Below are 25540 nucleotides of genomic sequence, written 5' to 3'. Positions count from 1 at the left end.
CGGGGGAGGGACCCAAGAACCATTGAAGATAAACTCCGAGAGCAAAGTGGATTTGGGTATTCAGGATTCATAGACTGTGCGGGCGGGAAAGAGAGAGAGGAGAATACCCATCGGATGCCACGGATCTTGCCAGAAAGAAGTGGAGGAGCCAGAGGAGATGTGGGTGGTGATGGCCGAAAGAGCACGGGGACGGAGAAAGAGGAGCTTCCTCCAAGTCCATGAAGAATTAGGGGGGATAGAGACAGTCCAAAAGGAGTTGGATTTGAGAGAATATGAGTGTACCCAATTGACCCAAATAGAATCATCCTTGGTGATGATTTTCCAAATGAGTTTGAGCAAAGCAGCGGCGTTAACCTCTTGAATCCTACGGATTCCTAGGCCTCCCTCAGATTTGGGCTGACAAACCTTGGACCAGCTCATTGTGGCAGATTCTTATTACTTTGTTTTGCTTTTTCAGTATATCATATGGGGCCATTTCTTTGCTTAAGGTGCTTGTTTTCTATTATTTTTTGATAATACTGTAGGTACTATTATTATCACCACCACAATTATTAATTAGCAATAAGTTTTGTTGTTGAGATACAAGTAGACAACAGAGGGATTTGAAGGCCCTTGATGATTGTTCAAGCAAGAAAAATAGAATATTGATACCAACACAAGAGGACATACAAATGGTTTATCTGGTTAGGATTGGGTAGTAGAGTAAGGCATGCAAGGAAGTCTATTAATTCAGACAACCAGTTCAACAGTCTAAGAAATATTCTTGAAAATGGTTACACAGGCCCCAAACTAGACTTTTGGAACATCACAGAACTTCCAGGTTCAGCAAAGTGATGAGTCTACTCCTCAGGTCTAGTTTAGGGCTTGATAAAACAAACTAAGCCTCCAAGTTTTGGCTTATTCTGGTGGCCAGATACAGAAATTTGGACTGATTACAGAATTAGAAAGTAAAATGAAAAATAGAAGGTGAGCTGGTATTTTGTAAAACAGTAACAAGGATCTAGTGCAGGTCTTTTTGTCGGGGTTTAGCCCTCCAATAGTCAGTCAAATCTGAGCTGTGGTTGCGGGTTGCAGCCTTGCAGGGAAGTTGAAGATTGAAGCTGCTGGAGAAAACAGGGCAGAAAACAAATGGATTCCAAGTCATTTATCAAGGAATGAAAATAGAAAGTGAAATCCAGAATTAGAAACAACTGTATATCTCCAAAACCATATGACAAATTGATAGATGAACATGGCAGATGCGACTCTTCATCAGTTGATTATGACATAAAACTTAGTTCATTCTGATGGCTATATGATTTGAATCAGCACTACACAGAAGTAGAAACTTATGATCAAAATTAGTAACTTGCAGGAAGGACCTAACCTTAAATCAGATTCTCTGCCATATGGTAGCTGATGGAAGGTCAAGTCTGATGAAAAAAATATTCCAATAACTCATCATGTTCTGATGGCTGGATGGATCAATAATAATAATACCTTTACTACTCGATGGAAAATCCTGGAGGGTTTTTGCAGAAATGATGCTGAGGACAACTCATGGGGGATCAGATCAGTTTGAGTCCTCAAAAGGGTGGTAGAATGGTTATAAAGTCAGAATTAGGTATAGGAACAGTCTACTGTAACAAGGATACAGGTAGGCAGAAGATAGGAATTTGCAGATGCTGGAAGATGAACAGTCAGTCACCTGCAGTTTCAAGAAGACAAGTTTGATGAAAGGTTTGAAGGTGGAAAATATGGAGGAATGAGATTCTTGAGTGATAAGGAAGATAAGTTTAGAGCTGTAGATCCACCATTCTGCCTGCCTTTGGTCTGTCTGGCTGCCACCAGAGGTGTCCACTTTGCATATGTTTGCTGAGTCCCACAACCACTTGAAATCAACAAGTAAAACTCATTTCAGAGCAACTTTTAATGTTCGGGAAGTCAGCTAGTTAATCCTCTGCATGCACAGTTGGTATTCATATAGTCATCAAGTCGTTTTGTTCCCATATAGACACTAAGGGGTGAATCAGGGTCAGTTAAATTTTCCCAAAACTTTCTCACTAGTATTCCCTAATTCCAGTCAAGGATTCCCTAATTTTCAACTGACACTGCTGCTTTGAGCAATCTCATATGCAACCACTGTGTTACGTTGCATTTCTTGACACTAGCACTCAACCAGATGCTGATCCTCAGTTTATCACACACAATTGTATGCACATCTGTACTGCAAACACCAGGTGGTGTGGCCCACTAGACTTTGCACTCCAATTCTGTATATGTGACACTTTAGTATGTAACATAGTAAAACTACATATCACAGTACACAGGATATATGTGCTTCAACAGATGCCTATATGCACAGAACATGGTTGTCAAGGCGACAAGGCGATGCTAGGCAATAGAGTGGTCAACCAACGAAGTATTTGGCAAATAAAAGCGGTCAGCCAGCAGAGAGATCAGCTAATAAAAAGGTCAATCGATAAAGCATTCAGCCAGTGAAAAATCTTTGTATCTTCCATCTTCAAACTCTGTTAAACCCAAAAATAATAACACCAGAAAGAAGACATTTTGAGCTGCATTTCATTTGAAGACAACTTCAACCCAGGTGGACTACATGGTTCCTAGAAGTGGATTCAACCTGACTAATGTGCAACTGCTGTTATCTTCAACTATCTCACCATTCCTGAGGATCATGCCTTTACTTCCCACTGCGGTATCTGCTTGACTTGATTCTAATATGGAGACCTACGGACACGTTAAATCTTCTCCATTCAACCTCACAATGGGATGATTTCCATTGCACTGGAAGGAGCACTAAGTACTGTACCTCCCCAATATGTATTCCTCAATTTAGTTACTTGGCATGCCCAATTTGGCTCCAAGTTACTTGCCACATGCTGCCAACTACTAAATAACAGTATGAAGCTTAGTGAAGTTGCGTGGACACTACTGCAAGTGCTGTCACATGCTTCCAACTAGTAAATGACACTGTGAAGTATAGTTGAGTTTCATGTACACAACAAATGTTGCTGCGTTCTGCCATCTACTAAATAGCAATATAAATCACAATCAATTCACTTCATACACTTCCACATTAGTGTCATGCTGCATCTTGAACCATTTTGCCATACTTCTTGAGCAAGCTGCCACTGCATTGTAAAGTAAGATTCTAAACCCAACATAACAGCCCCTAGTAAGTTGTTCAAGCTCCATCATTTAGTGGTAAACTCAGATACCAAACCCAAAATAGAAGCAAATCAGAATTAGAAGGTTACTGAGATTATTAAGACATTCAGCTAGGGATGGAGTGTTGGTCTCTTCGACAAGTATCAGTCCTTCAAAACTCGACCAAAACTGATCAGTGGTTGCTGAATTATGATCTTCACAAGTTGCAGTAGCAAGCCTACATTGCAAGAACAACAACAGCCTTCAATTGATAATTAACAACAATGGCAGCCTTTGGGTGGTTAAACTCAGGCTGGATTCTAATCTTCAGTTCGAGCTGCTAAAGAATTGCTGCAGTAGCAGTGGCAAGGAAAAGATCTGCAGAAGGAGATAAGAATAAAAAGGAAGATGGATGGGCTATTCCAGTTGGGTCCTCGCCCAGTCTCAGCTCTTGAATATGGATCAGTCCATAAGTGATGGCAGCAGGGCCTGCAATTTCAGTTTTCTATTGTCTAATCTCTGTTACAATGGAAGGGCCTATGCATAGCTTTTCTAAAGCTTTAGAATAGAAACTCATAACTAGTTAACTAGTGACAATAGAATCTTATGGAAAATAGAAACTAATTAAAATTAGAAGCTACTAAGCTTTGTACTTCAGCCACATTTATAACTAAATAACATAAAAACTATCAAAATAGCAATCAAACTGAGTTCCTAAATCTCCCAGTAATAAAATCTTCATGTAGTCTGATCTGGTCAAAATTGTGGATCAAGGGGACCTTCTAGTTGGACTAGATGGTTTGTTTGAGCTGGCCTCAAATGTTGATTTGAATTGATCTAGCTGGTTCATTCCTTGGGTGGTTGCAATCTCTTGTGGTCTACATCACATTGCCTACAATACCTTGGAACTCTCTGCTTCTGCTTCCTTTTCTAGACCATATGTGATTCTGTCATACCACTTATGATGCCTTAGTACGCCAGTACACTGCCTGTCGGTATTCACAGGTTCCATCGGTATTGCTGACTGCACTAAGCCAGGATACACTTTCTTGAAGACAAGCAACATCTGTGATTGCATCAATGACAAACCATGAAGCAACAAGTCAAAAACACAGGGGGGGGGGGAAGCAGTGCGGTGATTACCATTGACATTGAATACAAAGAGACTTGAAAATAAGGCTAAGACTTGGAACATAAAAGTTGCTCTACTTCCCAGGGGAAAAAAGGCTGATAAACTACCTAGGGGATACAAAAAAACTCGAGAAATGAAAAGACAGACAAATAAAGTTGGCTTGTATTGCCTCTTACTAGAACATTTTATACTGGCTAGGCCTGACCAACCACACACAGTCTGGGCTTGGTCTGGTTCTCCTGGGATGCAGCTTTAGTCTGGGGGCCATGGCTGCCTTTATCTGGTGTGAGCTGGGACCTTGTGGGGTGCTTTATTGGGTCTGGAATGGGCTTGACAGTGGCTGCCAATGGCTCTGCGTCAATACTGTAGACCAGAAAACTCAGAACTAGAACCTATAGGTTTGTTTCAGGCTTTCAGCCACCACATATGTGACAGTAGCATAGAGGATGACTCCGCAGGCTTAAATCCATGTCTTACCAGCTTGTCCAGCTTCTTACCAGATCTGCTGTTTCTTAGAGTATCGGCTTCTCACAGAACACTGCAGCAACAGTACTTTCAATTGCTTAATTATGACCTTCACAGTCCCCCATCTGTGTTAATTTCTTGTGCAACTTATGCATTTAGAAACTGAAAAAACAATTGAAACGATTATATGTCTTAACAGACATATGACGGAGAAGAGAGAGTTTTCACTGCAAGACTCAATAAAGAGGTCCTTAATGGGCCTAACATAAAACACAAGACGTTCAAGACTCTTAACAACTGGCCTTGATGAAACCTTTATAGGTTGGAGCTTGATAGGCCTGTGGCTGCTGCTCTTTGAGATTAAGGATGGCTGATGGAGTTTAATAGCTGGGTATCACAGTGGGATTTAAGGTCTGGCTTCTAAACATTCTTTTTCCTTCACTTCCTCCTTCAATCTACATCAAAAGTCATCTCACATTGCCAAGAATAAAAATGGGGAAAAAGAATGTACCAAAAAAAATGGGGAAAAAGACCAAAGCTACAACGCGTCAAAATTTTCATCCTCTTCATCCTCATGGGAGGGAATTTTCACTGGGTTACTCTAATTATTCCACCTTGAAACTTTAGTTTATTTAATTTAATCCTAGACTAGGCTATTAATTACCATCTCATTTTTACTTCAGATTAGTTGGCTTTCTCATTTTCATCCTGTTTTTTCTTTTTGCTCTTCTCATTATTTGCTTGGCAGTGATACTTCTAGATTAGATGCATGATAGAGGCTAGGAAAGAAATGCCTGAACACAAAGGTGATTTATGTCAACCATTCTTGAGAGTGGTTAATTTATTTTAAAATTTTATTGCTCCCTTAGTTGGTCCTACACAGAGACATGCAAAAGGTGGTTTATGTCAACCACTCAAAGAGATTAATTTATCTTAAAATTCATTGCTCCCTGGGTACAGACACACCCAAATGTAGTGTACAAAGTACAATTGTTTTATGCATCAGCAAGATCTAGTGAAGACTAAGTACACAGCTGAAGACAGGTAGCTAATCCCTATGTATCATCAAATTAAGGGGGGCAACACTACATCTCCTTTGTGGTGTAGCTTGAAAAGTTGAAGCCCTTGAAATGGAGAACTGTTGAAGTCTGGCTGTGATTTTGGAGTAGACAAAGCTATATGTATTGCCTGCATCAGTTGATTTGTGAATGGAATAGAAAACAGTTAAATAATTCAGTATGGCTTGTTTACTTCTACTTTTTTTCTTTTTCTTTTTTTAGTTTTGAATTAAATACTCACATTGCTAGTATTTAAATAATCACTATGGACATTCTAATACTTCCCTTCATTTTCAGGGGCGTTCTAGTTTGCACCTAACTCATGTTACGTTTAGTCCTAATGGAGAAGAGGTTCTTCTCAGTTATAGCGGAGAGCATGTTTACCTAATGGATGTGAACCTTGGTATGTTCATGCACCTGTCTATTTTTGAATTAAGCATCATATATGTGGCTTGTCTTGTCTAGACGTTATTAATGATTGAATTTCCTCGATTTCTTGTTTAATTGGAACTACTTTATTTAGGGAAATGAGATGTGAATCAGAATTTCTCTTTGATAATATATTGGGTGATTGGAATACATTTGTGTTCTCTACAGCTTCGCCAAAAAGGTCAAATTGTTGGAGAAAGTCAGCTTTGGTATACACATCAGTAGTTGGTCACACGTGCTGGCCAAGATTCATAGGTCTTTGAATGTGGAGCTCAGTAAAAACTGGGGAACGAGTGCTAGCTCTTATGTGTGTTGCACTTCCTAGGATCAAACATTCGACATCTCACTACTGCTTCATTTATTCACTAGAACTGTTAAATAGGGCAATGTCAATGCATACAAAAATTTGAACTTCAAGTATGTAGCACTAGAGAGTCAAAAGAAAGACACATTAGAGCCAACCAGAATGAACTTGTTGAGAAACATAATTTTGGTATAATGGCTTGAATTGATCAGTATGATCTCAAGCCTTCTATTTACAATAAAGTGGAAAGAACAGTATTACATAAATACCCTTACTTGGGTAACAAGAAATAGAAATTTACATGAATAAAAACTCTAATAGAGTTGAACTCCTAGTAAAAGTCAACCAACACTCCCCCTCAAGTTGAGGCATAGATATTAGTGATGCCCAACATGCCTACAATAGGAAGAAAATCTCCTTAAACCCTTAGTGAAAATATCTGTCACTTGGTCTCCAGACCTCACAAAAGGCATGCAGATGAGCCCTTGTTCCAGCTTTCGTTTGACAAAAAACCTGTCAATTTCAATGTGTTTAGTTCGATCATGTTGCACAGGATTATTGGCAATACTAATAGCAACCTTGTTGTCACAATATAACATCATAGGGTTTGGAACTTGGACTCCAATATCTTCTAAAAGCTTTCAACCATAGTAGGTCACAAACTCCACGAACCATAGTTTTATATTCAGCTTCGGTACTGGTAAAGCTACCACATTCTGTTTCTTACTTCTCCAAGTAACTAGATTACCTCCAACGAAGGTCAATAACCTGAAATTAACTTCCTGTCAAGAGATCCAGCCCAATCTACATTAGTGTATGCTTCTACTCTTATTAAATTATCAATGGGTGAAAAAGTATTCATTTTCTAGGAGTTCCCTTCAAATACTGCAGTATTCTGGTAACAACCTTCATATGAGCTAAATATGGATCATGCATGAATTGGCTCACTATCCCCACGGCATAAGCGATGTTTGGCCTGGTGTGGGACAAGTGATATATTCCTTTGTCCACTGGTTCTCCCTCTTTTCCCTTAACTTTAGCTCCAGCTTCAATAGGGGTATCAATTGCTTTACACCCCAACATTCCCACTTCTGATAATAAATCTAGGACATACTTTCTTTGGGACAGGAATACACCCTTCTTTTTTCAAGCCACCTCAATCCCTAAGAAGTACTGTAACTTCCTAGGATCTTTAATCTCAAACTCTCTGCCAAGAACCTTCAACCTTTGAATTTCTTCACCATTATTCCCTGTGATGACAATATTAGTACCTGACTTCTTGACAAATAGTGTATGATCAGCATTGCTTTGCTTGTGCCCCATAGAAGTCATTGCCTTCAGGAGGCATCAAACTAGCATCTAGGAGATTGTTTTAACTTTTAACTCATAAATTGACCTCTTCAACTGACAAACTTTCCCTGCAGTATTGTCATTGGAGAAACCATGTGGGATTTCCATATAGACTTCTTCCTCTAACTCCCCATGTAAGAAGGCATTCTTTTACGTCTAGTTGATGCAAGTTCTAGTCTTTGTTCACAAATACAAACAACAGTACTCTGATAGTGTTCAGTTTCGCAACAAGGGCAAAAGTCTCCTGATAATCAATCCCATAGGTTTGGGTAAACCCCTTTGTAACTAGTCTAGCCTTCAACCTATTGACTGATCCATTCATATTTTGTTTAACCACAAACACTCATTTGCAGCACACGGGTTTCTTTTTTCCTGGAGAAAGTGTAACCAGCTCCCAAGTATCATTTTTCTTCATTGCCTGCATTTCCTCTACCATAGCTGCCTTCCATCTCTTATCAACATAGACTCTATGCCAACTTTTAGGAACATATGTAGATGATAAAGTGGATATAAAAGCATGGTAAGAGTCAGACAAAGAGTCATAATAAACATATTTAGCTATGGGATACTGAGTACACGATCTAACTCCTTTTCTAACAGGAATAGGAAGATTAGAAAAAGATACCTCAGGGGGAACAATAGAATCTGATTCTAGAGCAGGAAACTGAAGTGGTAACTGGTAACGTGTCACCTTTCTCCACCTGCTTTGGCCGGTTGTAATTCTTCCTCTCATAAGTCTGCACCTCCTTATTCTGGTCAATCTTGTTTTGAAAGACCTCAATAGTGTACTTCATAGGAGTGATCTCTCCCTACCAGGTTCTTCACATGGTTCTAGAAAACGCAGGGGAGAATTAGAATCCTTAGGTATGCTGGCCGAAGTCTCCCCTTGGTCAGGATACACTTCTTGAACTCCTAAGTTGTGTTGTGGTGGTGTGATAGAAAACTCTAGAGTTGGAAAGAACACCTCTCCTCTAGCTCCCCCTGGAGAGGTGTATAGTAAGGGCAAGACTCATTAAAAATTACATCCATGGAGATTGGAGACAATGGGTTTTTTGGAAGGAGGATGATAACATTTGTTCCATTTCTGAATAGCAAAATACCCTAAAAAAATGCAGCATACGCTGTGGGGAACCGTCTTACTTTAGTGGGTTGTGATTCTGGCAGAACACACACATTCAAAAACTTTTGAGGGAATAACAAAAGAAGAGGCTCCCTAGAGAAGCTCATTAGGACATTTAAAACCAAGTATCCTATCAGGCATCCTATTCATAAAATAAGAGGCAGTGAACATAGCATCACTTCAGTATTGGTCAGGGACATTCATAGCAATCATAAGTGAACAGGCTATCTCTAAAAGATGTCGATTCTTCCTTTCGGCAACCCCATTTTGGGCAGTTGTATCAACACAACTGGTTTGGGGTATTAAGCCAAAGTCAGAGAGATATACTCTGTGCCATTGTCACTGTGAAGGATCTTCACAGTGGCATTGAATTGAGTTTTAATCATATTATGAAAATCACAAAAACATTGAAAAACCTCAATTTTTTTTGTTTTAGAAGATAAATCCATGTAGAACGAGAGCGACAATCAATAAAAGTAACAAAATACCTATGGTCAGTAATAGACACACGTCGGCAAGGACCCCATACATCAATATAAATTAGTCCAAAATAAATAGATTTTCTATTATGAAGAGAAGGTAAATAAGTAAAACGAGTCTGCCTTGGTAAAATGCAGGTTTCACAAAAAAAATTCATCCATTTTACAAGAAGAAATTAAGTTAGGAAATACTTTCTTAAGAGTTCCTAGAGGAGGGTGACCTAGCCTACGGTGCCATTGATGAAGGTTTGATATTACCAAATGGACCTAATTAGAAGATGCAGTCAGACTAGAAGTAGATACTCCAATTAGCTCTAACAGATAAAGTCCATTGTTTAGCTTACCATGTTCAATCTCCTTCCTTGTTACTAGATCCTAGAAGACGCAATAAGATGGGGAAAAAGTCACTTTACAATTCAAGTCATATGTAAGACTACTGATAGAGATCAAGTTAGTAGAGAAAGAGGGAACGTGTAAAACTTTAGACAAAAAGTGATGGAGAATGCTGAATGATCCCTTTTCTAGTAATGGAAGAATATGAGCCATCAACAATTCGAATTTTATCTTTTTCGGAAGTTAGAGCGTAATGTAAGAAAAAGGAGGATGAACTTGTCATATGATCTATGGCTCTTGTATCAATGATCTAGGGAGCAAAAACTGAAGAAACATGGAAGCGTGTGAAAGTTTTACCTGAAGTAGTAAGGTAGTAGTTGATATGGGTAATGGAGGAAGCAGTAGTAGAGGTTGTACCGACAATAGAAGATTGCAGAATACGTCGCAGAGTAGCTAACTCCTCTTGTGAAAAACCAATGTCTACAGAGGGTGTTGTGGAAACATTCTCAGAAAGATTAGCCTTCGATTTTTTGATTCTTTGTGCCATTTTTTACTCAAAATCAATAGGGTTCCCATGGAGCTTCCAACAATTGGCCTTGGTATGATATGGTTTGCGACAATGCTCACACTTGACAATCTCCTTAGCCGAATCAAATTTAGTGCTAATAAACTGTTAGGTTGACTTTTCCACAATAGGATCATGAAGTATGGCTAATCGACGGCTTTCCTCACATTGAACAAGGGCATAAGATTGTTCTAGTGTAGGAAAGGGAGAACAACTTACTACTTGCACTTTGATCTGATTGTACTCCACATTCAAACCTGCTAAGAAGTCATATACCCAAATCTTGTCAACGTGCTTCCTATAAGTAGCCACATCATCTGGATTAGTGGGGTGATAATCCCTATAATGATCTGACTCCTGCCAAGAGATTGCAACTCAGCATAATATTGGGCTACATTAAGTTCCTTTTGGGTAGTCTCATTAAGCTTCTTCGGTTCTTCTGTAGCTCATAAACCTATGCATCATTCCTCAATTTTCCATATGTTTCAATAGTAGTCTTCCAAATTTGGGCTGCAGTATCAAGTAATAGGTATCCACGGGCAATATGCATCCAAAAGGAATGACATAATAAGGGAGTCATTCGAGATCCATTTATCTTATGAAACACTTATGGTGGTAGGCTTGATAGTGGCGCCCATAATGTGTCCAACAAGTCATCTTCCGGCAATAGTCAGGTAAATATATTGAGACTAGATCAAATAATTTGTTCCATTAAATCTTACTGAAAGAGGATGAAGAGTGGGGTAATGTTCGGAGCGAGTGAGAGTAGTAGTACTGTTGATACTCGCCATGTTTAACAAATTGTCTATAGTTCTTCAATCTTTACCCTTCCAAAATAATTGAAACATCACAGATTCAATAGCCAAACCACCCAAACAAATCTAGGGAATGATAGGATTCGAAAGGTGCATATAAGGAACACCATGGTTTTTTTTTTTTTTGGATGATAAAATAATTCATTACGAAAGAGAATAAAAGAAAATACAAGAGCACTAGGGACAGAGCCCAGACAAAGCGAGAAAGAAGCCTCAACTAACAAGCAACCTAAGAGGCAATGAGCCTCGCAATTACCTAAGAGCAACAATTAAAGCAACTAGTTACACAAGCATAAGTGGCCCAAAGCCAAACTAAGAAGTAAACTAAGCGACATCGAGCCAAACAACTATTTAAGGGCAACAATAATAGCAAACTGGTTACACAGCACAAGAGGTCCATAGCCATATAATCAAACTAGAAAAAACCATGGAAGTAGACCAAAGGGGCCCAGCTAAACCAACGCAGTCCCCCGTTCGATCGGAGATAAGTGAAGCCTTCCTAGAAACAAAGCACATGGACCTATGCAGCAACATCACATTCGCGAGGGAAGGTAGCAACATAAGATTGAGATAGAGAACGAAGAACATATTAGACTCCAAAATAATTGGAGAGTTCAAAATCGATAGCCCTCATGGCTTTCCCCCAAAGCCAGAGAAGCCATCAATGGCTAAATCCTCGACAAATTGAAGCAAAGCCCAGAAACAGGAAAGGAAGAGAAGGAGAAACAAAGGGAGAAAAGGGCTGGAAGCAACACAAGAGAGATGAAAATGAAGAGAACATATCAGGGTTGGAAATAGTTTGGAGAGTTCAACAATGATGGCCCTCATGGCTTCCCCCAAGGCTAAAGAGACCACAAAGGCTGGAATCCTCGACGAACAGAACGAAACTTTGAAACAGGAAGGTGAGAGGGCAAGAGAAGGAGAAATAGAGGGAGAAAGAAACATCTGGATCTGAGAAAGAACTCGATTCAAAGAAAACAACAATAATGGCCCTCACGGCTTCCCCCGACGCCAGAGATGCCATTATGGACTAGAACCCTTGACGAAGAAGCTGAAACCAAAAAAAGGAAAGGGGAGAGGGAGATAGAAGGAGAGAAGAGGAAGGAGATGAGACCATATTTGGGATCGAAATAGAATTGGAGAGATCAGCAACAGTGGCCCTCATTACTTTCCCCTGAAACTAGAGAGACCACTGAAAACATAAATCCTCAATGACCATAGACGGAACGTTGAAACATCCAATCTCATTTCTTTTCTTTTCTTCAAAAAAAATTTTTCGGACAGAGAGGAGAGGGTAAATAGGAGATGAGGAGCAGGGAGAAGATGGAAGCAAGAGTAGAGAAACAGGGAGGAGATGAGATTGAGAGGAGGAGAAGCAGAGAGAGAGAAAGGAGAATTAGGGTAGAGAGGAGATGAGAAGCAAGGAGAAGATGGAAGCAAGAACAGAGAATTAGGGAGGAGATGAGATCGAGAGGAGGAGAAACAGAGAGAAAGAATGGAGAATCAGAGAGTGAGAAGGGAAGGAGGCAATACCTGTGTCTCTCTGCCTCCAGAATCACCCAACGCTACCACAACAGAGAGGAGGAGGAGGAGAGATGCAAAGGCGGAGGACCACTAACTTATGCCTCAGCAGCCACTACAGATCCCTAAGGCAAGACGCTTCTTCAGATCACGGCTGGTCTTGGCGCTTCTCTTCAGATTGCCAAACTCCTTCAACTCCCTTCAAAGAGAAACCTCCGCCTTTCCTATCAGTTAGTGAATTGGTACATCTTACTCCAAACATATGTGCCCATCTCGAATGGTTTTTTTTGTTTAATGGAATTATGGGAAATTACAAATAGGTCCCTGAAAAATGTGAATTCATAAATAGATCCCTGAAAATATGCAAATTCACAAATAGGCCCCTTGAAAAATATGCAAATGTACAATTAGGTCCCTGAAAATATGTAAAGTTACAATTAGGTCCCAGAAAAAAATCAATTTACAACCAAGGCCCCTGAAAATATGTACATTTACAATTAGGTCCTTGGAAAAAATCAAATTTACAAACAAGACCCCTGAAACATCAATATTTTTTCTTTCTTTTTTTGGGCTAATACAACCGCAAGTTAGGAGGGAAAAAACTAAAATATGGTTCGGTTAAAGTTGGGCTGGTCTAGTCCATATTAATTCAAGGGTTGATAGGTGTTAAGGAGCTCTCGTTTCAGAAGAAGGAAAAAAAACCAGAAGAAGAAGGCGGAAGGAAGTGAAGGGCAGAGATGGGTTGAGTGTGGGCGATGGCAATGTGTTTCAGAAGAAGAAGAAAGAAAAAAATACCAGAAGAAGAAGATGGAAGGAAGAGAAGGGCAGAGATGGGTTCAATTGTGGGTGATAGGTTTCTGCGATTACTGCAATGGCTTCTAGGATTGGGTTCGAGTGTGGGCGATAGGAAGAGAAAGGCAGAGTAGTTGCTAAAGAAGATGAGGTTGCAGAGGATGGTTTCGGTGAGGTCTTCGTCAGCGAAAGAGAGGTTTTTCCTTTTTTTTCATTCTTCTCTTCCCGTATCGAACTTAGGCTCTGATACCATGTTGAGAAATATAATTTTGGTATAATGGCTTGAATTGATTAGTGTGATCTCAAGCCCTCTATTTATAATAAAGTGAAAAGAACACTATTACATAAATACTCTTACTTGGGTAACAAGAAATAGAAATTTACATGAATAAAAACTCTAATAGAGTTGAACTCCTAGAACTCAACCACCAGAACTGCCTTTTTTCCCCGAGGGTGGGGTGGTTTTGTGGTGGGGGGTGGTGAGGGACTCCTCAATACCTATGTCAGATCTTCGCAGAGTTTTCAAGGCATTACCTTGGCGTCCAGGCAGTTAGTCGCCACCTAGTTGATACCTTGTTGCCTTGCTGGCGTTGCCTAAGATTTTACCCCAATCAGCCGCCTAGAATTGCCTAGGCGCCTTGACAACTATGAGTCTTGGAAGAACAGGTGTGTTGCTAAGACATGATATGTAGTAAGCTTACGATAGAATGGTCTCATCTTTTCCTATTCAGTTATTGTTGCTATATATGTTATATTCCCAAAATGGATTAGCCAAGATCCAGGTAAGCTTTAGGTCCAAGTGATCCTGAACTTATATTGACCACCCTCTTCTTGGAGGGAATTGTCTAACTGTCTTGCATCTGGCATAATGGGGAATCTCAAGTTCTTGGTTGGGAACTATCTAACTGTCAAACATGTTCTTCTTGAATGGGGTTTCCATACCTAACTCATGTACCCATGTTTCAGGTCCATTGTTGGCCAATTACATTGGTAACCTGTGGAGTGAAGGCTCAATACCTTATGACCCAATCCTAGGCATATCCCTGGAAAAAGAACCCAATTCGGTGCTGACTTGCATCAAGTATTCATGTGGTTTAATGCCTGCAATCTTGGCATGTGTCATCTGTCCATTGAGGAAAGCTGATCATGCATATATCAATTGGAATTGCTGACCCTTTTTATTCAATTTTTTATAGGTACGTAAGTTATGGAGGAAATAGAAGATAAATTCTTCCATAAGAAATAAAATAATTGTCTATTCATTTATGAAAGAAATTATATTTTATATATTATAATGGTGGTTGAAACCACTTAAAAACCTATATCAACTACACAGTCATTGAGGCATTTGAATGACAGAGAACTGGGCCAACTGGCATCCGTTCATCAAGAAGGAGCTCCAATAATTTCTTTCTAGCCAATTACATTATTTACATTTTTTTTTGCATGAATTTAAAAAATAAATAAATAATCATTACTTCATTTACATGATTTAGAAGCTAGCAGCCCAGCACCACTAACCCCCCACCCCAAATAAACAACAAATCAGTTACCACTCACCAGCCAGCATCAGCGCAATTATAAGAAACCTGATTGCCTTAAAATATTCTTTTATTCCTATCCTCTTTAGACTTCTAGTTGTGGAATCGGTACGAGAGGATTATCTTTGAAATCCTTTCCATTCTTGTCCTTTTTTTATGAGGAATAGAAAAGTTTAAGGGGTTTACTGTGCTGATGTAGCCTCATAAAGCTGAGCCGAGGGCAAAATAACCCAAGTTCTGAGATGAAACCAACTCCAAGGTGAAGGAAAATAGGCCGTGTTAGGTTTGGTTGGGGTTTGCGGGATGGGTATTGAGGTGTGGTCCCAAATGTGCTCTTGGCTTGTGGTTAGTGATGAAATAATTAAATTAGGAATCACTGACTAATGGGAGGTTTTCTGATATGGAGTATCTTTCAGAGTGACATTTGGGTGACCTAAGGGTTTCGAACATGATCAGGGTTCTTTATTTATTTATTATTATTATTATTTTGGGTTGGGGGGGGGGCAGTGTTATGGTGGTATGCTTGAAGTCCTCCACAGAAGCCTTATGAGTTATATATGGTATACTCAACATACTATGGGTTTGCTGACCTATGATATAGCTAGGTTCAATATCCTTCTCCACTGTTCTTAATTGGTATGTTTCATATCTTGAATGTACTAATATGATACAGGACTGTTATGATACCTAATAAAATTTTGTACGTGTGAGAAACCTTGTCCTTCATGTAATCAATTGAATGCATTTAGCCTTGTCATACTTAGTTCTCTTTTTATTAATGATATATTTTACATATTACTTATATAGTGTTTTATGCTTCAATTTGTATTTTTCATATTCTAAGTATTTCCATACATTCCTCCAGTATTTCGGTACATTTCTATGGCAACTCATGATTTCTCTGATACTAAGTGATACATCTCCTAAAATCATTATTCTGATGTGATACCTTATATCTGTACTTGTTTATTCAGTAAAAATCTCCAAATCGTGAATAACTTGATTGAGAGCCTCCATAATTGGATGGTGGATGTCGAAACAACATCTGCATTTATTGTTGGGGGCCAGGAAAAAAAAGATGCTGTCCACAATTTATGACTCATGGTGTGACTTACCCTGAAACTCAGAGGGTAACAATGAAGAACAGCTTTGCACATAGCCACCATAGCTTGTGTAGCTGGAACTGCAGCTCTCTGTAGCGTAGGCTGGTGCGTGCTATTGGCCATGCAGTATCCTGCTTCAAGCGTGAGCCTCTGAGATTGCCAGTCAAGTCTGTCTAAAATATAAAATTTTGGAGTCCATCCACCTAGTATTTATCCTACTTTCTGCAAAATTAATTCTTACACTGCTGCTCAACAATTTGTTCCACGCTTGTACAAAAGTGATTTACCCAAAAATCACAAATTACAGGGTTTTACAAACCTGAAATGATGCAGTAGCGTTGGCCTGGCTGGACCAATATGATCCACTTTGGAAACCCAAACCAAGGGCTAGGCCTAAGCCAGATTTCTGGTTTGGAAAATGCTGGGTTTAGTAATATTTATTTACTTTCTATGAGGTAGATTAAATAAGATTTCCATAGGTAGTTTCTTATTTTGAATGTAGAGTCTATTAGTATCTTATTTTAGGTATTGCTATTTCAGTTAGGTTTGTATTTTTGGAACAAGAATTTTTTTGGATGAATGGATAATCATTACTAAAAGCCCCAAAGGGGAGAAGAAGGAAATAGATTGGGGGGAGAAAGGGGATGGGGTGGACAGCTTTTAATTACTAGGCTGAACAGTGGAGCTTAATCCCTAGGTAACAACAATAAGCATGTTCCTTGGGGAGTCCACTACTAGGAGGTGGGGGACAACCCGAAGCTTAGAGAATGTCAAAGTAGATGACATGGCTTTCCAATTCAAGTCCAAGGACTTGGGAGTTGGAAGTCCTAAGATTACGTTCCCACCACAAGTGACGCACAAGAAGACCCGCTTGCCAACAAGATCATAAATAGACCGGCCAAAGAAGGATCTTAGAATCCAAACCCAATACCGAGTAAATGCAAATGAACGTCCAGAGTGGGGCGAAATGGAAGCTATGGCTTTCTCCCAAATGAAGCAGGAGAAAGGACAAGTGAAGAAGAGATGGTCAAGGCTTTCAGCACCATTTCAACAAAGGACACAATTGGGATTGGTGGGGATATTGCAGTAAATAGGAAATGCTTGTGGGTAAAGATTGAGGGATCTCCAGTCTCCACAAGGTAAGGGAGTGGCGAGGTGTATGACCTTTAAACCAAACCATGGGTCCCTAAGGGACAATTTGGTTGGGAGTGCAAGCTAGGTTCCAAGGGGAGGCTATAGAGAAAGTATTGGAGGATGAGCGAAGTCAGGTGGTTCTATCAAAGGAGAGACCATGGAGGGGGAGTGAGAGATCCAAACCTGTTTGAGATTCGAAATTGAGGGGGTATGGGGGGCTAGGAGCTAGAGGAAATGAAGGAAGAGAGGGTAGTGGATTTGGGGATGCAAGACTCATAGACAATCAGTGACCCAAAATGATTATATAGGATGCCCAATAGGATTCAAGATCAAGCCAAAAGGAGATGTAAGAGTCATTTGAAACCAAAGTGGAAGTGGCAGAGAAAGCAAGGGGCCTCAGCAAGAGGAGTTTCCTCTAGACCGAGGAGAGATTGGAAGGGAGAGGGGCAGCCCATTTGAGGAGGTAAGAGTAGACTCAGTTAACCCCAAATCGAGACATGCTTGGAAGTGATTTTCCAAATGAGCTTCATCAGGCTGGCAGCATTTGTAATCCTGGATTCTACTAATACCGAGGCCACCTTCAGATTTGGGGCGGTAGACCATTGCCCAACTAATAGGGTGAAGGAAACGGGTAGTCTTGTGGGCCTTCTGTAGGAAGGCACAAAATAGGGATTCCATGGAATAGGGCTTTCATGACTCTAATGGTGGTTTTGGGGATGGAGAAGATACCACTTCAATAGAGGTAGGAGGATTGGAGTGCTGACCTTATTAACACTACCTGACCCACAAAGGAGAGAAGCTTGCCCTTTCAGTGTTGGAGCTTTTTGCGGATATGATCAAGCATAAGAGTGGTAGTGCAATGGTGGTTGATAAGCCTCCTGGGGATAGGGGGAAGACCAAGATAAACCACAAGAAAGGAACCAACATCTAATTAGTAAGCTGTTGAAGAGAATCTCGAACTGAATCCGAGACCTCAGCCAAGGAAAGGATGGACTTTTCCAAGTTTATTTGGAGACTGGAGAGGGCTTCAAAGAGAGAGAGGGAGGGGAGGATTTTGGAGATGGAAGGAGACAAGACTTATTCTGTATTTGTTATGTAACTGTATGAGTACTTCTCAATTCCATTTTAAAATTTAATATCGCACTTTAGTATAGAAATCTAGTGTGGTATATGGACCCTTTCTCCTATTCCTTCTATTATCCAAAGCTTCCCTCAGTGCAGCCTACCTCAGCTGACCTTTCAGGCCACTAGTCATATGAGCTAAGTGGCTCAAAGTTTTGACTTTATTCATTTGGGACTGTACCTTTTATTTTAGGGTGTGTATCGTTTTGGACAATATGTTACCAACACCTTGGATATCATTGAAATTTGCAGAAGGGAAATTGCTCATAATATAGCAAGGGCTCTTTTCAACATGTGTTGAGATTGATATCTATATAACTGATTTTGGGGTTGAAAGTTCTTTTGAAGTATCAGTACATGTTGCATCATATTGATCGATATGACACGATACGTTATGATACAGATTAAAAGGCTCGTGCGACTTCAGAATCATGATTTCAGAAACCAAGAAGCACAGTCAATATGTGCCGATACTCTCTATAGTCTATACAACTGTTTTCGAGGTTGAAAGTTCATTTGAAGTATCGGTATGTATTCATCATATTGGCTGATAGAACACAATACACATATTAAGATGTACATGCGATAGCAATTTAGAAACCAAAAAAACACCAGCTGTGCAAACAAGTTTTCACCCTTCAATTTGTGCATCTCCTCTAAAATTTCGCACTTGGGGTTTTGATTCTTTGCTGGGAAATGAATCAAACTAGAAAGGAAACTGAAATATTGCTTATCTACATTGTTTTAATGCTAAATGTGAATTTCCTTGGTTATCTTCACCAGTTCCATGCGTACCTATATATCATATGATGTTATATGTTTCCTTAAATCACCCCATCAATATGGCATTTGATACCAATTCTTTAAAGCCTGCTCGCTATCGTGTCCTCCTTCCTTCACTGCCGAAGTCTTTGTCTTCCCAGCCTGTAGTTCATGTTACAATGGTATGGAAGATGTAGATCACTTTTCTCTTACTGCCTTTTCTACTCAACTGTTTGGAGGGTCTTGGGTAATTGCTGGCCGTGTAATGGAAGGTCCTCCTTCTTGCTTGTAAGTAGACGTCGATGGATGACTTCTGCTAGAAAATCAATTTGTGACATCACTGAAGAACTTGCCTCCGGTACTCCCATTAACACGTTTGGGTTTAGTGCAATCATTGTAGATGGTGATGGACCAAAATTCCTGTTCCACAAATAAGATTTGGAACTTTATCTTCTGTGATGGTAACTTTAAACTTTAATTGTTGCCTCATGATAGTTTTCAGTACCCCGAGTAACAGGCTTATTATTGTGTTCTGGGACCTCCTTTGTCTATATTGCAGCTGTGTCCCTCCCTCTAGAGTTGAGTGGTTCTGGTCTTTTCGTTTTGTTCCCTTCTTATATTTTTCATGCTCCCTTGTGGTGTTTCCTGGTAGTGAATTCTTTATTCGCCAAAATCTTGTGAATACTTCATGTGAATTGATTTGAGTATCTCATATTGATTATATTGATTTATTTTCACATTGAATAACAAGCAGGTGGTGATAGTGTTGTTAAATACACTGCAGAAGACGCTCTAAAACAGATTTCTTTCACTCCTCCGCTCATTGCTGCAGAAAAGACACAAGTAGCAACCCAACCGTTGCCATACAGTTCTTCCATGAAAAGTCATATTTCTTCTAGGGTATATCGCTTTGGAATTGCCTTGTTCTCGTTAGGTTTGTTATGCTGTGGCTAAGTTAGACTAGGTGTCACAGGTCAATAAATGCAAAAAACTGGTTCAAGCAGCTGAAAGATGCTTGACTGAAGGGACAGATTTTTTTTATGGAATTGAAGCATGCAGTGAAGTGTTGGATGGAAGATGTCATGAAATTGGACCAGAGCTGATGCATGAATGCCTCTGTACTCGTGCTTCTTTGCTCCTCAAGGTTCTTCCTGAACTTGGTTTAGATGGCGTTATATATATTTTTTCCTGCTTTTGGTGATACTTTGGGTTTTGTTTTGTAGAGGAAGTGGAAAAATGATGTTCATATGGCTATAAGAGATTGCAACAAAGCTCGAAACATTAATCCTTCATCCTTCAGGGTGCAATTCTACATGTCTGAAGCTCTGTCGCAGGTATATGGGTAGTTGTTGACTGTTATCTTTTGTGAACTATACCTGTCGCGTGTTGTTAAGCTTGGTCGCCATAAGGTTTTTCACACATCCTCCGCACTTAGTTTCATTCCTTACTGTCAATTATTATCTTGCAGTTAGGAAAACATAAAGAAGCTCTAGACTATGCTGTTGCTGCTCAGTTTTTAGCTCCATCAAGTTCTGAGGTGGCGGAGAAGGTGGAGAGTATAAAGGCACAGCTTGCTGCTGGTATGTCTGTTATGTTTGCTTCCATCTATGCTGTAGGCAACGAGCAGAGTCATAGGTGCCAAGATCATATTCTAGAAATCCCCCCTCCCCTTTTTTTCTTTTTATTATGCCCTTGATGATGTTAACACCGTCAGGTACCCTTCTTGCTTTTCATGATGCATATCTTCCTTGGCTCATGAAAACCTCCTGAGTTACTAGTTCTGATTTTATTGCTAGTCTTATTTTGTTGCCCCTTCTTTGGCACCTTGTTGTCAATCCTATTGTAGACTTGTTCTTGATTGAACTCCTAGATTATTAACTGCATCACCCGTGGACGTAAAAAATTTCTTTGATGTCTGGCCAACTGATATGGTACTCAAATTCATAAAATGTCCAAGTTGCTCTCCATGTTCAAACTATTCAATTGTATGTCTTGATTCTTTTGAAGGGTATAAAAGATCATCACCAGTCATTTAGTCCTATGTAATGTGACTGCCTGGAACTTGATCTTGAGTTCTCTTAAAAAGGTGGTGTGTAATTAGAATCTCCTAGTCTAGATGAGGATGTAGTATCAAGAAGAATTCATACTCGTTATTAGTCATAATGATGTTAATTTAACTTGCAAACCTTCCCCCACCCCAACCCCCTCCTAAAGAAACAAAAAAGAAAAACAGAATTTCCAATTGGCATAATAGATTTTTCGTCCTCTTTGCTAGCTGAAGCTGATAAAAGTAACAAGGAAAATGATGGAGCATCCAAATCTGAAACTCGGTCTGGAAGAGTTAGATCCGGTGTCATACTTCACCGCTCAGAAGGGAACAGTGACGCATCACAGGATGGTCCTAGATCTGAAAGAGAAGATTCTGATTATGATGATGAGATGGAGTTGGACTTTGAAACATCAATATCCGGTGATGAAGGGCATGATGTTGAATCAAACATTCTTCGTGGAAGTTTAAATCTGAGGATCCACCGAAGAAGTGATTTGAGCAGAGAAAATTCTTGTGCAAATGGCTCATGTGCATCACCCACATCATCTTCCCAGAATGATAATGCACCTTATCAGGTACAGCCTTTTATTTTATATTTTAAACTACATTTTATTATTATTCTTGTTTGAAGTCACTGAAATCCTGCTTGCAATTCTTTTGAATTTCATTATAGTACAATATAACAACATGGTTTAGTCACTTGAGATAATAAACTGACATGAAACAGGATTTGTTATACACAATACTGATGTACTGATACTGTTTGATATGTGTGTGTGTGATATCTGTGAGCTTTTCATTTTTGGAAGTAACAAATTGGTATGAGTTACTTTTTGTCCTTTTGGTTAGTAGATTTTAAAAATTAGGGCAATGGTTCTGAAGATATAGTGATGGAGATTAATATCCAAGGACGTCATGCATGGCTTAGGCCTCATGTAGATCTGATTGGAAGGCAAGGATCTATGTCGCAGACCCCATTAAGTTGTGGTATGCCTTTTGTTGTTGTAGTTGCCATTGTTGCTGCTGCTGCTTTTGGGTTGGGTGGTGGGTGGATTAATGTCCAAAGAATTTCAAATTTTTTTTTCTCCTAAAATTTTTGAATCTCTTTGGAATTCCAAAGTCAAGGTGGAGACATCATTTTACCCAGCTGGTCCCTCCGATTGTATATAACATAAATTCACGGGCTTTCCTTCTCCATCTAAAGAGGCTATTGCCTTACATGGTTTACCTTTGACATAGAAGCAATTAATACTTTTACTTTCCTGATCTTGCAGCCCGAAGCAGTAATTGATATGAAGCAAAGATATGTTGGGCATTGCAATGTCGGAACTGATATAAAACAGGCTAGTTTTCTTGGACAGAGAGGTTAGTTGGATCAGAATTGAAAAACATCCCATCTATTCTCTTATTATCTGGGTCTTTGAGTTGCTAACTGTTTAAGTGGGCCCATAGTTTTTAAAAAATAAAAAAAAAGGTTTTGGAACCCGAAGTTGTACCACAAATCTTGTTGGTGTAGTGGATCGGTTTAGACAACAAATTATTCTGAATCATGGAACTTAGAGGCTTGCTTTCATTGTTATTACCCATTGTAGGGGAATATGTTGCCAGTGGAAGTGATGATGGAAGATGGTTTATTTGGGAGAAGAGAACTGGAAGATTAATAAAAATGCTCCTTGGTGATCAAGCTGGTATGGTCTTGTCTTCTACTGACTATTACATATAATGATTTTGTACTCTCCTGTTTATTATCTGAGACTTGTGTTTTCGTCCAGTGGTCAACTGTGTGCAGTGCCATCCTTCCGACTGTACCATTGCAACCAGTGGAATTGACAACACAATCAAAGTGAGTATAAAAGGGTTTTATTAAGTTTGCAGTAGTCAAATGTTAACATTCAATATTAAACTCTTACCTGATCCCAGATTTGGACGCCAAGGGCTGGGATGCCATCCATGGTAGCGGAACCAGATACAGAAAATGTATTGAGTGTCATGGAAAATAATCAACATAAATTGTGTCGCAGTCGTGAAGCCATCCTGTAAGACCTCTGATCACTGCTTCATGATGGAAATCCTTTCTGTCGTATAATTCTCTGTTGATCATTATTTCCAACTTTAGTGGTTACCACTTACAACATGGGATTTGCTATTAAAAGCTAATCTAGATTTTTTTTAATCCTAAGTATGCACTGAAGATCAGATGGGCAAGGAAGCCCATGAAAAAGCAAATCCAAGACTGCACCATCTGAAGACAGCAACTTGGTAGGAGACCAAACTAAAAGAGATGCAAAAGTTATAGGAACAGCGCCCTCCCTTCTTTTCCTTTACCGCTTTTCTCTCTCTTCCCCTCTCCTTTAGTAGCACCACCTTTCACATAGACCTCACTTGATATGATATGGAGATTCTGTTAGCCATTTGGTTCCCTGCATTTTATTTCAGACTGGCCAAATGAAAATGAATTTGATCAAGTATTCTTTATATATGTAGTGATATTTTCATGAAATCGGGGGGGTAACTATGTTGTTTCCCATGCCATCTTTATTTTGTTAGGTAAGTCTCATGTATTAAAGAATGCTAACGTACAGAAAAAGGCTACCTCAAGGAACCCTTCTAGACATTCCTAGAAGGAAAAAAGGTCTCTAAACAAGCAAGACAGACGTTGAAGCCAACAGAAGTTTCTAGTGGGAAACTTTTTAGAAATAATATCAATAATAGATCTTCTTTTTCATATCTGACTGTATCAAGTTGAGCCCTTCACTGAACTCTCCATAGTGTAGTGCTCCAGCCATAGGAATAAAGGCTGACCTGCAGTATAGTCCTTAGGTTGGTTTTTCTCTGTTTCTCTGGACATGGATAAACTTCTTATTCTGAACCACTATAAAGGTTAAGGATCCTGCTCTTGTAGGTTTCAGCACTCCAAGGGGATGTAGGACCCACAGCCACCCCAGGCAGACCCAAGGAAGACCTGGGGAGGCTGCCCAACACCCTGCGGCCCTGCCAGCAGCCTAGGAAGTTTCAGCCAGCATGAAGGGTCTTTGATAATTTGGCAGTCCTAAGTTAGCCCAATTAGGTCTAGCTAGATTCAGGATTTTATTTGGAGTCCAATCATGTTCTTATTTTGTTATTTGAGTCTTGTGTATGACTATTTAATTAAGAGTTCTAGTCTAGTTATGACTTATGAGTCCTATTTAAAACAGAATTCCTATAGTTGCTGTCCTAATTTCATTAGGACTTTTATTTTGTAATTTGAGTTAGTCTACATTTAGATTAAGTAATAGAGTCCTAAAGGGTAGAGTCCTAATTGAATTATAAGTTCTTTTTGTTTGCTTTCAAAGTTGAGTCCGAGTATGAGTCCTTCAATATAGGCTATAAGTTCAGCCTAATACTCATTAGTTGTAACCAGGACAGATTTGGACGGTTAATAAAATTGATTTAAGAGAGATATTTAGTGGAGTTGAGCAGGAAACCTTGCGGCAGCCTTGTGTGGTGATCTTCAGCACAGCTTTCATTTCCCAGTCCCTACAACCTGTAAGTGATCATCTCTAATCCCCTCTCATCTCCCCCACCATTGCAACCCCTCTACTTTCCCCTCCTGTGCCTGTGGCCCTCCCTTATTGATGTAACCAGCCCAAGCCCTCCTGCCCCACCCTCCCAAAAGAAAGTATCACCGAAAGGCCCATGGAAGCCCAAGTCAGGTCTGGCCAAATGCCCCTAGTGGTATTTGGTCATTTTACACACCCCTTCGTGGGGTTCCATGAGTACTAGGAGACTCTCTGTCCTGTCAGGAATCTATAACTATTTTTTTTTCTTTAACTGGTTGATTCAAAACTAAGATAATTAAGAGTTAAGGTGGAAGTTCTATTTGGAATCTAGCTGCAAGATTCCTCCTAGATAATTCTTATTTTTATTTTGTTATTTTCTTGTGGTCCTAGTTGGCAATAAGTTATTAGTTTTAGAAAAAAAAATTGTCTGTGGTAAGTAGTTGTATAATTGAATTTCCAGTTTAAGTCCAAGTCTGAAGTTTTTCCATAAAGGCTATTTATAACCCCACTCTCCTTGTAAAGAATCAGGTTGAAATTGAATGAATAATAAGGCTTGGAGTCTTGACCACATGACCTGGGCTGAGTTTTCCTTTGAGTTTTCTGCAATTTCAGCAACTATCTTCATCTTCATCAAGTGCAACAGCAGCTTCCCCAATAAATAAGTACAGTCCCAGCCCTTCCTGTACCCTACTCCCACTCCTCCCTGTCTTCTAATCCCTGCCAGAGCAAGCCCACAACCCCACCCCTCTCTTTTCCCCTAGTGGCAGCAGCAAGCCCCC

At 39.7% G+C, this 25540-nt stretch overlaps 1 protein-coding gene across 4 annotated transcripts in view; it reads left to right on the top strand.

The window, feature by feature from the left end:
* The window catches only part of ASG2 (transducin family protein / WD-40 repeat family protein), a 73814-nt gene that overhangs the window by 38610 nt on the left and 9664 nt on the right, over positions 1–25540 (top strand). For 2 of the 4 annotated variants that reach the window (XM_089154563.1, XM_089154562.1), the window contains exons 9-18: positions 6100–6205; positions 19927–20072; positions 20146–20316; positions 20396–20506; positions 20641–20752; positions 21448–21797; positions 22497–22587; positions 22815–22910; positions 22995–23065; positions 23143–23258. In XM_089154563.1, coding sequence (XP_089010689.1) covers positions 6100–6205; positions 19927–20072; positions 20146–20316; positions 20396–20506; positions 20641–20752; positions 21448–21797; positions 22497–22587; positions 22815–22910; positions 22995–23065; positions 23143–23258 — 1370 coding nt within the window. Of the gene's footprint in view, positions 1–6099; positions 6206–19926; positions 20073–20136; positions 20317–20395; positions 20507–20640; positions 20753–21447; positions 21798–22496; positions 22588–22814; positions 22911–22994; positions 23066–23142; positions 23259–25540 lie in introns of all 4 variants that reach the window. The other 2 variants (XM_089154565.1, XM_089154564.1) reach the window with 2 other exon arrangements.

The sequence above is a fragment of the Hakea prostrata genome, chromosome 5 (genome assembly GCF_041222555.1).
Source record: "Hakea prostrata isolate BN-2017 chromosome 5, UWA_Hpros_2, whole genome shotgun sequence".
NCBI classification, from domain to species: Eukaryota; Viridiplantae; Streptophyta; class Magnoliopsida; order Proteales; family Proteaceae; genus Hakea; species Hakea prostrata.
Note: the sequence above shows the minus strand (reverse complement) of the source record. Positions and strands in the feature narration are given on the sequence as shown.